The sequence below is a fragment of the Centrocercus urophasianus genome, unplaced genomic scaffold (genome assembly GCF_019232065.1).
Source record: "Centrocercus urophasianus isolate 14NV4802_14NV808 unplaced genomic scaffold, USGS_Curo_1.0 seq_44, whole genome shotgun sequence".
Lineage (NCBI taxonomy): Eukaryota > Metazoa > Chordata > Aves > Galliformes > Phasianidae > Centrocercus > Centrocercus urophasianus.
In genome coordinates, this window is record NW_024885022.1 from 638283 (window position 1) to 655276 (window position 16994).

Sequence of the window (16994 nt, forward strand, 5' to 3'; positions counted from 1 at the left end):
GGCATTTGGAAAGAACTGTCTTCCTGTTCAGTCTTTCAAGCTAATAAGGAGATCAATGAAGTAGACAGACTTTCTATAACATCAAATATTAGCTATATGTCATTCTAATAATAGCAAAGATGTTCCATGTACTGTAGCATTTTGGAAGAGGAGGAGTGTGGCAGAGTGCTGGAGTAGTGCCCATCTTTGCCCACAGAGCTATCAGGTTTATGAACCATAATGTACAATTGTCCTCCTCTGGGATAACCTCTGGCAAACAAAGACTTGGATTTCTTAGTCAAATCTTTTGGAAAAGCTAGGGGGACACTTTGTTGGTGAAATCTTATACACTGCATGATTTATGCTTGCTTTCCATAGCTTTGCCAGAGGAAAATCCATAGATTTCATCATCTACCAGACAAGAGAGCCATAAAAGCACAAGCCAAATGACTGCACATTTTCCTTTAATGGCTAACTGAAAACACTGAAGCCACAATTAATCGACTTAGTTAAGGGTAGCATATACTTTCAAGCCTGTCTGGGGTATAAAAGAATGAGAGAGACTGCTTATCATAAACTCAGTGGTAAATACCCAGGAATGTTTACACCATGTTATGAAGCATGGTGCAGATACCCCTACATGAGCTAACTCCAAACAGGTCACGTGGATTTACAACTTCAGGTCCAGAAGCTGTACATTGCAATTGCACTGTGCTTCATTTCAGCTAACGATCCCTGCCTCTTTAGATAAGGTTAATGGTTGAATAAGCTAAGAAATGTGTGTGCTAAAATTCAGCCATACTGCTAATAGTTTGGCTGTCTGTTTTAGGTTTCATTCTGCAAAACACTGAACGGCTTCAACTTTTATCAATGCCTCTTAAAATTTGACAGCTTTGATCCAGTCCTAGGAACATGCAGAATGTGGCAGACCTGTATCTTTCATTGCTGTTCTCTGAACCCTAAGAAAAGTTTTGACTTTTTCATTATGAATCTTTCCAGTACAATAAAATAACTCCAGCTTCTAGTCCACCTTTTCTGGAATGCAAGTAATGAGACAATGTAAAAAGCTTCCTTCAACTGAACACAAGATATCAGACGTGTATTTCTATATTCCTTTTATTAAGCAAACATTAATTCATAGACGGTAGATAGGTCAATATTTTTGCCATTCTCCACAATTTCGAGATTTTACTGAGATCTGGAAAAAGATTCCTGTCCCAGCTTGAGACCAACCAGCAAACTTGACATTATCTTTCTCCATATAAATAAATTCAGACCAGATAAATGTAGATCTGCAATCTTCTTTCCTTCTGCATTTTAATGTAACACTTAGCTAACACAGTGAAATGAAAAATAACTGTCAAGGGGCAAATGAAACTTTAGCTTCTAGAACAGCTCAGGGAAACAACTACACAAAGAGAAATACCATTTCTACTAAAAAAACAGCAAGATAAATGGATCTGAATGACTTACTGAAAAGAATTCTGCTTTTGTGGATTTTACCCTTTTTTACTCCACCACGTGGACCGAGGAGACACCATACAGATTTCCACGTGAACACTCCCATCGTTGGGCAAATTCCGTAAACAATATTGCAAAAGACTACATGGCCTTAAGCAAGGAGAAAAGAACAACTTCCATAAAATCACAACAAAGCAATTGCTTCTTCCTCCAACCAAACTAATTATGGAAGCAGTGCTAGACAATATGAGGTCCAGAGAATAGAAAAGGAGAAGAGGTGTAGGAGACAGCCTTTGTTTCAACCCTTCTGATACTGATATTCAGATCCTCAAATGAACTTGAAACCAAGGCACCAGTAAGCTAACTTGTCACCAGTAAATGACAGAAAGCCAAGAATAAGATAAATACAAAGTATAAACTTTAAAAAAAGCAATTGGGTGCTGTAGAAACTCATTTAGGGAGAATGCTTCTTTTCTCTTTCACTTTGGTTTGCCTTTAATCTTACAATTCCTCCCAACTTTTAATAAATAATTAACCAGCAGTTTAGGCAGGCTCATTGTCATACAGTCATACACCAAACTTAATAAGAAAATCAAAGTTCACTTCAGTACAGAAGGCATTGAGGGAGATCATAGTACAGCAGCAAGAAGGGATTTCAGTAACATACTCTTTTCACAGTGAGATGGTCTTATAACATGATTTCAGCTGTCATTTAATATCATTCTTGTCCAGAAGATTTACAAGAGTGCTTGGGAGCTCATGCAAATGTAATTTATTTAAAGCAAGATGTTGCTAGTAATTAAAATTTATACTGTAATGTAAAATTAAACGCTTTGGCTTTCTAAGCTGACTTTCATCTGTGAATTTCAAAGCAGTTTAGACCATTAGTACACAAGTGAATTTCAAGCTGATTACAGACTAGGAAACCTGTTCAGATTGAAGCTGAGGCAAAGGGGTAATGATCTAACTTTTAACACCAGCTGAATGTTTCTGGATGCTTACTCTGAGATGTGCTATATCTGATCTACTTTTCAGAGCACAGTTTTTCAGCATTTAGCACATACAGGTCCCTTAAAGATGACTGTCAAGTTGGTCTAAATTCATTACTTCTGCAAATGGAGACCACACAGCCAATCCATTTGAATCAAGCCACAAAATCAAATGTGTTTCTGACGGCCTGAACAGTAGTGGGCTATATTCAGGTTACCTGCCTCAAGATCTGAAATATTAAAGTCATTTATGTTTCACTGGGCCACATGATCCTCACAGCTACCAGTTCAATCAGTGGAGAGGAGTATTGCCACTTTCAGAGCTCCTGCTCATATTTTTTGACTACGTTTATCCACTGTTTCTATAACGAGCCGCAGAATGTGACCAGGACCCAGTCAACTTTTGAATACAACCCATTAGATCACGAGACAATTTGTCATATTCTTTAAAAAGATTTCAGTTGAAGCAAGTTATTTATTCTCCATGTGGCAGGGTTAACTGTGCTTTGTTTCCTACAGATCTGCCTGATGGCCTCACGTTACCATACTGCAATACCTCCAGTTTCTCCTACACATCTCTGCCAGTGCTTCCCACACTTTGGAGTATCTCTACTTTCTCTCTTCTGCCTTCCCTGAGCATTCACAGCTGTCTCTCACAACTCCAGCTGCCACACAAGATGGTACCACTGCTTTGTGGTCTGCACCCATGGTGGACTTCAGCTAACTCAGGCAAGCTGGCCACCTAATGGGCCAAACAGAATAGGAACCGTTGAGCTCCTCAACTCAATCACAGGTTTTTCAAAGCTTTTAAGAATTTAGTATCTGTGAGACACTTACCTTCTAAACGGATTGGGAAACTGCCTGATGGACTGGCAGCACAATTGCACAAGGCACAGCTCCAAAGGAAATCAGGTTAAGAAAACTAAGCACTCCCAGTAGGAAAGGATAGTTGAGGTTGGGACATTCTTGGTAAAACAACACCCTGCATTCTCAGGAATACTTAAGACGGGCAGTGATGGCTACATGGCTTTTCGCTGACACAAAATAAATAAATGGGAAGGTCAGAGTTTGACTCAGGTTTACCCACACAGCAGGCAAACTGTGTCCCTGAGTTGTCAGAGCAGGTGAATGCTGCATACATTTGCTTGGCTCAGTGCTGCAGAAAGCACATCAGTTGGCGCAGGGGGAAGCAAGTACCTGTCTACATGAAGAGTGGGTGCAACAGGCTTTCATCTGCCTGCAGAATACGTGTGCAAATGCATGCAAGTCTTCTGTCTGTTCAGCAGCAAGGATTAGACTATGGGGGATAACAGAAAGCAGAAAAAATATTGACTATGGGAATTGAAACTCCTATCCTAAAAGCAGTTCTAGATAAGCACTAAATAAGTTCTAAATAAGTTAATATAGTTCATTAGGACACCACAGCAAGAAATCAGTCTACAGTTCCTGAAAACCTAGGCCACCAGATCTCACTGTAATGCCATCTCTATGTTCTTCAGTAAGATTCTGCAAAAAAACATTTTTAATCACAAATCTTCAACTTTCTAAGACACTTCTGCTAAATAAATGTATTAAGCTTCATCTAAAGAAAACAAAAAAAATCAAAACACAACAGGATTTTTCTGCAATGGATAATGGATGCTATCATTAATTTGCTATGAAAATACAGAAGATGTTTCAAGTTAGCATCCATCAGATCTCCAAATGAATGTCTGCGAATGACTTTATCTGTCTAGGCCATCTAGTCTTTTGTCCTGGGCTTCCTTTCATATTTCTGGCAGTGGTTCTACATTTACAAACACACAATGAACTAAAAATTCAAAAGTGGAGGATGCTAGTTAGATAGAAGAGCAAGCAAGTGATCTGGTGACAGAGTGGGGTGCAGGTGACCGTGCTGTGACTACAGTTCTGTGTCTCGAAGAAGTGCACATCACATTATCTCACCAGAATACTCTAAAGACAGGAGTGCTGTGAAGGAAAACTCTAGCTCACTAAGAGGACGTGAAAATAGAGATCAGATTTCTGCCTGACAGCACTTTGTGAACAGATTTTTGTGAAATGAAAAGACAATGAGACGTTTTTGTCATTGTCAGATTAAGTACTGATAGGAGGGAGAGACAGTTCTCAAGAAAACACTGAGAATTGTTTTATTCTAAGAAGTAGAACTTAAGTGATATTAAATGACAGGCAAATATTAAACATCTAAAACTGGTAGCCACAAGAACAAGTGGTCCTCAGGTGTGGTAAAAATGATACAGAAATAACCACGTATATATAAAGAATACATATTCACTTTATTGTGTTTTTTAGCTGGACCAGAGTAGGAAAATATTACGGAAAACTGTAGATAAAATAAAGGTCCAAGGAAAACCATAGTGAATTACAGTGTGGTTAGACACTTTATTCTGTTACAACACAGAGTGAGTGTGATGCACTGAACAGACACTAGCCATTTTCTAGATCTGTTGAAAAACGTACCATGAAGACAAGTAGGAGAGTAACCTGTGGCTTGCATCAGTATTTGAGATTCTGCAGATTTTGAAACTAGGCATTTTGTTTCCAGAATTTAGAAACATATTTCCTCCATCAGATAGTCTGTGGTATCCTACCTCAATTATCCAAAACACCTGACCAATTGTTGATCAATTGTGAAAATGAGAATATTCTTTCTGGGCTAAACTATATCCTTTTCACTGGAATAAAATATTGCATCTGCAACCATGTTTTGCCCATTTCTTTGGAGAAAGGTAAATTATCTTTTGTAGGGTTGTAAACAGTATTTTCAAAGATGTTTTCCAGTATTCAGGCATAGAAGTAGGCACGTTACATAGATCTGATAGAATGGCTCATTGCTGGCATGGATTGAAAGCAATTCTATGAACTTCAAGCACATCCTGTAGCACACAAATAAAAATGTGTATAATCAAACCTCGTAGGTCTAGACAGATTTAACTGTGTTCTTTCAGATAGAGGATTTAAAATTAATTTTTCTGAAGATTGAAAATGTTCAGCATGCCCATATGTTAACTGCAGGAAAAAGTTGTATTCAATGGAGGCTTGCAGGAAATGTGTTAAGTCTCAGTTTCTCCATAAATGTGAAACATTTTCCAGTCATTACATTTCTTTTTTTTTTTTTTTAACTTGGCATACAACTACACTGCACTTTGATGTGCTCATTTTGGACTCTGAATGTTGTTTGTACAAAGAGCAAGGCATGAAATAAGCCATTAACAGAGGATGAAGTGCAACTTTTAGGCCAGAGGGGGGAAAAGCAGCGTATTTTTCAGTTCTGCCAAAACTTCACATCTTTGCATTTTGTTACGTGTTCTATCTCAAACTTACCACTGTTCAATTAAAAGAGAAAATATTACATAATTTTGAGGGAATTTTTCTACTCTACCATGTCTCTACAAGTCTTGTAGAATTACTCTACAGAAAACACATGTAATAGGTAGATGTCACACAAATGATAAGCCCCACAGCATCAAAAGGCAAATGGTTCAATAAATCTGCAAATCTATAACTACTGTGGTTGTGATTGACATTAATCTTCAAGTTTTAAAAAGACAATCAATCATCTGTGAATTCTGAATATCATTTCATCCATGTATAGTTGCTGATGTTTCTACCAGTTTTGGAAACAGGAAAATAATTGCTTTCAAGTTAGAGAGAGAAGACTGTGCTGGAACTATATCAACAAGTAAATTTGCAAACAGAAGATTGAGCACTGACTTGGATGAGAACAGTGTCAGAGGAAGGGTGAGAAATTCAGAACACTCCATTCCTCATGAACAAATGATGACATGCAGGTTAGTACAGTATCCTCAGAGAAGTTAGTGTGCAAAGAGTTAACAGAGCAATCCTATTATTTCAGTTTGCAAAAGCTTAATTGAAACCTCATCCTAGCCTGTAACCAGACTTCTGTAGTACATATATATGTATATGCATGTATGGCTGAGTTCAGTCAACACAGACAACATAACAGACGTGGAATGCCTGCATATCTACAAGCCACCTATGAAATCTATCAGGCTAATTATAAACTGCTGTCTCAGCCAGTTATTTCCATAGCAGGTTCAAGGAGTTACAGGATTGCTTATCTTTCCCTTGGGTTCTGCAATCTTATCCTGCTTAATTCTACTTTATGTACAAGCCTCTTTGTTCACAGCATTTATTTCACTCTACAGGCCAATGTACTTCATCTCTCTTTCCTTAAAAAACAAACAAACAAAAAAACACAAACAAGAAACCAAAAATTCCTTAAATCCAAACAACATTCTGCATACAAGTAACCTCTATCTACACATGTAGTTAGAGAAATACAATCCTAAGTGTTTAACTGCTACTGATTTCTCATTCAAGTAATAACTGCTATAAAAAATATATATTAGGTGTCTCTCCTCTTTTTAATATGTGCTGATTACCTTTAAAATCTGCCTGTTCCATGATAAAATCTCTTAATGAGCAGAAGAACAAAATGGGAGTAGAGAACAAAGAAGGATGTATCACTTCTGTTAAAAAAAACTGAAGCTGAACTTTTTTTCACAGAGATGCTATTTACAACAGATAAGAGACAGGAGTTATTTCGAATACCACTGGATAACATGGTATCACCAGCTCTGGAGTAACGGGCCTGAGTCCAGTTTGTTCACAGTGTGGGCAGAAGAAGTCCTGTGCCCTGGAATCAAAATGCATCCTCACAAACACAGCCTCTGAAATCAGAAGTTTATTCATGCTGCCTGTCAAGCTGAACAAAGGACAGACTGTATTTTTTCCTTGAAAACTGGGAAGCCACTGCATAATGTTTAATTAGTAGGGTTGCAGAGGGAGACCGACAAGCTTTAAGAACTATGCCACTCTCTTCCTGCTAATGACAGCAGAAAAATAGTCCTAGTGCAAAGATCATTGTTATTGTAACGCTCTACTGCTGGAAGTGGCAATAGAAAAAACAATTCAGAGACCATTACTAGGTCACAGCAACTTATCTTTTCTTCCACTGCAAATTTAGTAGAGATGAGGCTTCTTTTTGTCTTTCCTGACTTCCTGCCCACTATAAACCAAAGCACATAGAGTACTGTCTAGAAGAACAGAGGGGCATGTGCTGTTGGTGGTTGAAAAGGGCCTGAGTGGCCTTCCATTAAAAAAAAAAAAAGAATTTCTAAGAGGAGTCAGTGAGATTGGTTAGATAAAGCAAAACATCATAAGAACAGACCGATGTTTCAGTACTTCTTTGAAACAATGAAATGCCAGAAGTGACCAAGCACATGCTCCACTGAACCACACCTGAAACTATCAGAAGGAAAGCAAATCCCAAAGATGGAGTGATCTGGAGGCACATACAAAAATAAAAACATCACAATATGCGTTTGGAATTTTTGATAAAGAACCAATTTGTCTATTTGCACACGTACAAGGGAAAGTGAAGGACATGTCTGCTCTGCTGGCCATGCCATGCACAGGCAAGGACACTGGCAGGGACAAAAGGTATACTGCTTTCTCTGGGCCTTTTTAAAGCTTCTAAGCACCAAGCTGCTTGATGTGCTAAAAGACTACACATGATATTCTTAGAAAAGGATCCAGGTTAGCAGAGCCCACACTCCCATCCTTTTCATAGTCACAATGAAGAACAAAAACATCAAACCCCAAGTAATACAACTAGAATATCTGAATAATAGTACTTCATCACAATTCCTTTTTAAAAGCTTGCTGGTGTATTTACACTTAGTCCTCTTTCTTCTCCCAGTCTACCTCTCACCTCTTCCCAACAGCAGCAATGACACTTGTATGCAGTCTAGTCTAAACTGATATCTTTTGTGTTTTGCGTTTCTATTTCTGAACTGTTCTAAAAGGATTGTTCCGTTCTGCATAAAATGTCCTTACCATTCCAGGTGATTTTCAACAAAGGCAGACATGGGGCTGATCTGTACAGTGTAAGTGTCATTGGCTGAATACTCAAACAGCCCGTAATAGGGATTGAAGAGCTCCTGAGACAGAAGGAAAAAGAATTCTCGAGAGGGGCCACTGTAGTCCAGTCTGGAAAGGAAAAAGTAAAAAAAAGAAAAAACATAAAAAAAGAGACTCATTCACATTTGAGCAGATTTCCTTGTTTTTGCAGGCACTGCCTGCTAATACCTACCTCTGCACAATTAAGTGTTTCTAACATGATACAGTTCCTCTCCCAAAACTTGATTGCAGATCCCACAGGGCAGAGGGCAAAGACCCTCTTCTCACTTTTTTGCTTTTTAGTAGTGGGTTTGAACTGCCTACTAACATCTGGGTTCTCAGATCAGATAGCTCAGACAGAAGCAAAGATTGACCCTACTCCCCTACTCCCAGTGACACAATCTAGCCCCTGGTATGATTTCTTAAGAGTGTATAACCTAAAGGTAAATACTGAGGAAGACCAAGAATCAGACAACCTCCCTTAAGATGGAATGGTGATCCATCAGTTATTCCATCCAAGTTCCAAATATAATTTTCTAATAGTTTCAAATACATGTGGTACACTTGAAGTTCTGCTTTGCGACTGCATGACTTTGCTCTATAGAGACTGAACTTTTTTTCCTTTTTTTTTTCTTCAATTTAACTTTTAAATCAGTTTCCAATTATACGCAAAACAAACAAAAAGCCATCATGAATGAATTAATCTCAATTCTGATGGATTTATTAAAAGCAGATAATTCTTTAATACTGATATGTAGGTTTTTCAATCTAAAATATATCTACATACAGCAAAATGAACAAATGATTTGCAGCCATACATCGTGCATGCCAAAACAGTTTCTGAGGCGGGCATTATTCCTCATACTTAATAAATGTCAAACAAGTGGAAAACTGCGGCTGGATCAGAATGTTTTGTAATATGCTTCAAGTTATGGAAGCATAATCAAAAGAGTCTGAATAACTGGTTGGTGTAACAACAAAGATGATAATGGGCCGCAGGTCCACCCTTCTCTGCTTTACATTTGGAGGCTTACTACTGTTCCCTTCAGCAGCTTTAGGCCTGAGGCCTGAGGTTCTCCTGAGTACTTTGCCACACACACAAAAAAGTTATTACAGATGTGGGGAAAATAACATGACTTTGGCCAGTGTAAGCATACTAGAATGCTATTCCAAAAATGCAGTATTTTCCATGCTTAAGCTTTACTTGCAAGTCAGTGACAAAATCAGCTGTAAAAGATGACTTCTATTACATAATATTGATTCCATAGAGTATAGAAAGTAAGAGTTAAAAAAACTCTTGACACTAAGATAACTGAGGAACAGTTTTTTAAATCCATTACTTTTATTTTCCAGTGGACCTGATGTAACTCTGAACCAACTCAGCTCTTCAGAAGCTCTCCACTTGACATGCTATCTCAGAGCTGACAGTGTCAGTGGTTGCTGGAGAGAACTGTGCCCAGAGCTTTACTGTTCCTGTTCTGGTACTTTTGTAATGGAAAACCTAGTTTTTGTTTGTTGTTTGTTTTTGCTCTTTTTGTTTTTAATAAATGAAACCTTACATACAAAGCTATTGAAAAATATTACTTCAAATCTTTGTTACAAGGAACACTGGAAATATGCAGAGTGGTTTCTCCATTAAGAAGAATATGGAGTAAGTCTCAATTAAAATGTACCTCTTGAGGTGATCTGGGGTGGCACTGAAGGTTCAGCTTAGATGCAGAAACAAAAGGTCAGTGGCTTGCTTTAATCATAGGTGCACGGTCCTAGGGTTTGTAAGGCCGGCAGAAAGTCTCCTGAGAAAAGATCTTCTCAAGAGAATTCTTTTGCTTTCATTTTTCAGCTGGGTGAGTCACACTGTTATGACTAAACTTTCTCACTTTAGGCAGAGCATAAGTCCACATATAATAAAAAATGTTCATTGGACGGCATGCAAAGCAAAAACATTTGAAGAAAATCTAGATTCATTTTTTAGAGTAAGAGTAATAAAAGGGGTAAAGGCTTTGTCTAATAACTAATTATAGTCTTGAGAGTGATTCAATGTGTAACCATGGGCCTGTAGTTCATTTTTGTCTTCCATCCAGTCTAAATATTTATGGCAACAAGGTGACATCAGACTTAACTACTTAAATTGTCACTTTGAGACATCTAGATGGTATAGGAAAACGAAGAATTTTTGCTATTCTGATTTTTAACAAATGGTTGGTCTAATTAAGATGGATCATTAACACAGAAGTAAAATGAGAAGTAAAATAAAAACAGTGCATAAATGAAGGCTCAGCCTTAGTCAACTATGTTTTGCAACATAACAGCTACTTCAAAATTGAGAGCATTAGTGGTTTCCTACCCTTCCTCGCCAACAAACGTGATGTAGAGTTTGTTTCGCTGGAGCTCCTTGCGTGAATATGCCATCACCTGGTTGAAGGTGCCTTCCAGTAAGTGGTCACGTCGTATAATTAGCCTGCAAAGGGAGGCAGAAAAAGAGGTATAATGATCGAATCTCGTGTGAGTCTGTAAGCCTGAAGGTAAACAAGACCTGGTAAATTCAATTCCATAGAAGTCAAATAACTACACTAAAGGGGATAACCAGTGACTGGGACTCCCCAGGTCTGTAAGAATATCATGATGATGATACTTGTCTGTAATAAACTGCTTTGTTTCAGTTCCCCTCCCCTCCCCCAACAGATGTGATTTGGTAAAAAGTCATTCTGATGCATAAACTCAACCAGTGCCCGGGAAATATCTTAGAAACATAGAGTCTTTTAACTAAGTAAGACGACTCAATCAAGTATAGGTAAGCACAGAGTCTCAAGCCGACTACCAAGCTGTCTATGAAGCCAGTCCCACAACTAAGACAATGATCCCCCAAAACACATGAAGAGAGGCAGAAATCTCCCTGGTTCAAATCCACAAGGGCTAGCAATACAGAGAACTACCTGAAGTTGAAACTGCATAGATGGGATAACTTTTGTCAGGTCATACTCTGATCCTGAATTATTAGTAAGTAGATCCAAAGGATTTGGAGCTGCTCCATCATTACAATGAAATAGCTGGTAATAATGTATAGTTTATTACCATGGACAATTGCATGAACAGATAATTTTCCTTCTAGTGAATTACAGGGAGGAATATCAACACCCCCATTAAACAGGTCAGTGAGAGAATACAAATCTCTAAGAAACAGAATTTCTTCACTCTTTTGCAAGATATACACTTATCAGATACTGGTGGTGCACATATGAAGTCCAATCTCTGGTGTGTTTCCCACTCCCTATCAGTCAGTGCCTTCATTCATGGATAATGATTAAAGACCACATTAGACTATTTGAGTGACTTGTCATAATACTTACTTAATTTTACCTGGACCTTGTCCATATCCTTTGGCTTCAAGTTTTCGATAGAAATTGCGTAGTTTGGCTTCAAAATCTCTCCTGTATGGAGAAGGTGCTCTTGCGCTTGCTCTCTGCAGTCCTGGTGGGAAAAAAACATTCTATACTGCAAGGTTCTTTTAAATTCTTCCAAATCATGCAGCCAATGTTTCCAGACACAACTCACTAACAAATGTTTTAGGAACTTCTTACAGTAATACGCAGAGTTTCTATGCACTTAGTATTAATTAATAGAATCATAAAATCATAGAATCACCAAGGTTGGAGAAGACCCACAAGACCACCCAGTTCAACCATCCACCCATCACCAACAGTACTCACTAAACCATGTTCCTCAACACAAAATCCAAACGTTCCTTGAACACCTCCATGGTCAGTGACTCCACCACCTCCCTGGGCAGCCCATTCCACTGCCTGGCTACTCTTTCAGAGAAGTAGTATTTCCTAATCTCCAACCTGAATCTCCCCTGGCGCAGCTTGAAGCCATTCTCTCTAGTTCTATCACCAGTTACACGAGAAGAGGCCGACCCTCAGCTCACTGCAACCTCCCTTCAGGTAGTTATGGAGAGCAGCGAGGTCTCCCCTGAGCCTCCTCTTCTCCAGACTGATCAATCCCAGCTTCTTCAGCTGCTCCTCATAAGGCCTAATTCTACTCTACCTGTCATTAATGGGGTTTCAAGTTCCTATAACTCTGTGATTCTGATGACTTCTGGGACCGGTATTTTCTTCACTAAGAGAGCAGTAAATTTGGCATTGTGTTTGCATGCCTTTGGGTTGCCTGAGCCTTTAACTATGACTGATCGGAATGAAAGGATCAGAAAGGCATGATTGAAAGGTTGACATGCGTAACTCCCACTCATGATCGTTGGTATTTAGATTTTCTTTTTCACTTTTAAAAGATCTCTCTCTTTTGCGTTGAATAGCAGATCTTCTTACTTGGCAGGATTAAACTTCTGGAGCTCAAAGCAGCACTTCTGCCTGGAGCCTAGCACCCCAGCCAAACAGAGAATCAGGTTTCCCAGAGTTAATCTAACTGTATATTAAACGCTTCCAGTCATCAACACAAAAACCCTGTGTGGCACTGAAAAGGATTTCCGTCAGCAAGAAATGTGACATTTTCCTATTATGGTTCACACACACACCAGATTTTCAGTAATTTGGGATCTGTTTTGTTTTGGAGTCTGCATTTTCAAAGTGGCTGATTAGTCCTTTTGTATGCAGAAGTGCCATGCCATGGAAAGAAGTCATGGATCATGTCAAAGAACGGATCCTTAAAATCCCATTTCCCTTTCTCATTAGAAAAGACAATATAAACAAGCTCTTATATGAGAATTCTGGCAGAAAGTTCTCCATAGGAAGGTAAAAAAAAATCAAACACATTTAGTGGGAGCACAAAGTACCATGATTGCCAGGAGGAAAGCACATTACTAAGTCTGTGCCAGTAAAACAGAAAGGAGTATTTACATGCTGTGCAAGGAGAATCCCTTGTGACACTTTTGTTAAACTTTTTGTCCCTCAGAATGTAAGGGAATTGTGGCTCTCAAGGGATATGAAGGCAGTGGCAAAAATAAGCAAGCAGACAGCATGTTGCCACAAATTAGTATTTGCTCTTTTGTTTTCACAAAAACGAGAAAGATCTGTGCATTTCTGAAAGGCATCTTCTTGCCAAATACCTAGACTTGGTCTTGCAGTAGACCTGTTTCTGATCTGTCCTGATGCAGAGGAAAGGGGCTACATTTATTCTCAATGATGTTCAAACTCATTCATGACAATAGAGCATTCTGACAAAACACTGGTCTCTTGGAGACAAAGGTTCAGCATTTAACTTCTTGGCATAAAAGAAAATTCATTTTTGCATAGCCACCTCTGAGATTTGGACATCTCTTGTCCAACAATTTTGTTTGAAATCAGATAATGCACATGGATGTTTTCAAATATCAGCCAAAAATGGATTTCTCCAGATCACATTTCTGTAAATTTCTCTAACAGTGACCACTGGACACAGCCATGCAGTGAGACTGTAGTGGGGCGGTGTGTATCTTGGCAAAATGGAGACATCAGCTCCTCAAATTTCTATAGCATAAACAATAACTACAGAGACATACCACAGCTGGAAATAACCTTCTCAGACTGCATGTCTTTCTGGAAAATGAGTTTCCTGTCAAACTAAAGTTCTCAACACAGGAGGTCAGACAGGATGATCAAGATAATTCCATCGGGTCTTAAAATAGATGAGTCTTGGAAAGAGGTGAAGTATTTGGAACACAAACTGGAGGTGAGTTAACTCTACAAGAGAACTATTAAAGTACTGCAATAAGCTTTTGATTTGGGTGTCGCTCTTTGCTCTTGTCACATAACACGAATGTGCTTCCATGTCAGCAAGTTATATTTGAAGCACATTATTCTCTTTTTATCTTAATCCTCCCCAGATATATGAAAAGCAGCAAAATGCATTCTTCCACATGTGCAATTCCTGATTTGTGTGCTCTAGCTACTGCTAACATTTCAACAGACATGTAACAGCAATGGCAACTGATCCAGCAAAAAAGCAGATTTGGAGTGGGCACTGGAATTAACAGGTTAACAATTCATGCTGGTTCTCCATCTGTTCTTTCATATTTCTTAGGATAAATACCAAGACTGCAAGATTTTGAGTTATTTTTCCCATTCCCTTACCTGGAGAATTTTGGGGTGATGAGCAGGGTGAGCAGCGAGGAGAGAAACTGTAACCAGGATGGAAAGTGGCCTGGAGTGGTATGTAGGACATGATATCTTCTTCAAAAAGGCTGCGTGTAAAAATTGATAGAGAGAGGTTTCGTACATGTTCATCACATGAGGTAATGCAACATTTTCCATGTAAACTCAAAACAACACGAAAGTCCTTAACTGTGCTAAAAAATAGTAGTTAGTACATAAAGAGCAAGCTCTGCAGTCCCAATAGAAGTCTTTTTACCCAAACAACATTTACTGCACTTGAAGGTTCATTTGTGGGATGTGGCTGTGTGTATGGACAGCATTACTGTACTAAAATTAGCAATTTTACGAGCAGCTACATTACTTAGTTGCATTGTGAAAGAAGAGGGTTTTTTCCTTCCTTTTGTAAAAACAAAACAACTTTAAAATGAAACATTTTTGCTTGATTGTTTTTATCTGCTTTTTGATGACAACAGCTGAAATAATTGAGCTGACTGTGGATGGAGTTTGTTGCACTGATGGAGGCTGCCTTTCAGGAAGTAAGAATGGAATGATAGACACTGGCTGAATTATTTTAAGTGACTCTCAGTAACAACAAATCTTATTTTAATTACAAATGGTCTGGAAGATTTAGAAACAATATTATGCTTTTGATCAAATTTCTTACCTCAGCAGAATTACTAAATCTGCATCACAGGACAACTTTTCAAGCCCATGAGTACCCTCTGTCCGAATATAATGGATCTTCTCCCTGAAACATAAATAATATTATTGACAAGAGGAGAATGAAAGAAAAAGGTGAAGAGAACATGCCACAATCAAGGCATGAGTTAGACATAAAATCATTATTCCTCAGCATTTTGCCAGTTCCTGTTTCTCTCTTTCAAAAAAATGGCAGACAGTTTAACTGCCTGATTAATTTGCAAATTACACTAACAAACTAGTAAAAAAAAAATCTATTTATATCAGTCAGTTGCCTGATCCTAAAGCCAAAGATATTCTACCATATTTCAGAAAACAAAATAATTCTTCACCTTCTAAGCCCATGTGTAATATTATAGCTACTGTCACTGACAGACAGACTTCTAGTTTAAGGTTACAACTAAGATATCTCCTTTCATTAACAGTATTTCATATAATACCACTTCCTGTACCTCTGTCCATTCCAGCTGGTAAAAACCACACTAGAATATCAAGAATATGATACCAATTGATAATCAAAGTTGTTACATGGTGTATGTATAAAATCATGCATTTTGCTGCTTTAAATGAATTCTAACAAGGATGGAAAGCACAGATAGGATCCCAACAGTAGGTCAGACCCATGAAAAACACAGAGCTACATCCCAATCTGCCAGCATGTTTCTGTAGCACTGCTGTATCCAAGAATAACAAGCATCAAAATATCAAGATTCTATGTAAAGTCAAAGATGTACTTCTCTGGATGGGGCAGAGTCAAACCTGTGAAAGATGGACATTTGCCCCCTAGGAGTTTGCTCAAGGTCTGCTATACGAGCATTAGATTGTAGTTTGGGATTACTCCCAACCTACGCTTCAATCAAAGCAATGACTTGGAGGCTCAACATCTTGTTACAGATCTTAATACTAAGCTGTGTAGTCCCTATCCCTAGTCAATTTTGTTCTCTGCTCTGAAGGACATAAAACCATCATCTGTTCTCTGAGAAATGAGAATTCAAATTACAGCTGGGAAAAAAAGTCTGGAATAATTTGATAGTGAAGATAAAAAATTCTCAGTTACAGAAATGTACATCTTGAATACAAGCAGCAGTTTTCATTCTTTCTTTCTCATTTTATTTGCATGTATTAATTCCTTCAGGAAGCAAGTCTAATCCTTACCCCCACAGAACTCTTTGTCAGGCTCTCAAGTGTAAATTATGAGTCAACAGCAGAAAGTTGGCTACAAGATCTTGAACGCTCTTCTCTTCCTCCTCCTTTGCTTCTTTACCAGGTCCCCAGCTGCACTTTTCACTGTGCAGAGCAAACTAAACCTTTCGGCCAAACTCTGTGCTGGTGTACATTGGTATGGCTGAGACTGACTAAAACCAGCTCAGGTTCTAGGCCAAAACAATTAATCTAACTTCTGGAATTAGAATGAGTTTAAAACTGTATTGGCTTTTAGTTCTCATTTCTTTCTTTCTTTTTTTTTTTTTTTTACACCTAACAGAAAAGAAATGGGTGTAATAAAAACAGAGATATAATTTAATTACTTAGGAAAGACTAATTTTAAGTCAAGTGAAGGAGTTAAGACAGAAGTACTTCATAATATTGCTGCTTATAAAATCTAGAATGACTATGTCCTTGGCTTGAGTATAAGTCTGACCACAAGGGAAAATCCTTCTACTGAAATTACTCGCTTTTTGCTGCTCACTCTCATCAAAATTGCATGTTAATGCTATCTTCTGAGAAGCAAGGTGATAACTGCAGAAGAAGACAGTTTCTGCTGTTCAGTGATACTTAGTGGCAGTTCTGGATTTTTTTTGCAATAGTTAGTTGAATTTGCTTTTTTCACTACAGTAAATAA

The 16994-nt window shown here is 38.3% G+C and overlaps 1 protein-coding gene across 6 annotated transcripts in view; it reads right to left on the reverse strand.

Moving 5' to 3' along the window:
• Window positions 1–16994, reverse strand: part of HECW1 (HECT, C2 and WW domain containing E3 ubiquitin protein ligase 1) — a 232883-nt gene that overhangs the window by 23260 nt on the left and 192629 nt on the right. For all 6 annotated transcript variants that reach the window (XM_042834238.1, XM_042834235.1, XM_042834240.1 and 3 more), the window contains 5 exons: window positions 15120–15203; window positions 14435–14544; window positions 11720–11840; window positions 10717–10830; window positions 8310–8462 (listed from right to left, as the gene is read on the reverse strand). In XM_042834238.1, the coding sequence (XP_042690172.1) occupies window positions 8310–8462; window positions 10717–10830; window positions 11720–11840; window positions 14435–14544; window positions 15120–15203 (582 nt within the window). The remainder of the gene's footprint in view (window positions 1–8309; window positions 8463–10716; window positions 10831–11719; window positions 11841–14434; window positions 14545–15119; window positions 15204–16994) is intronic.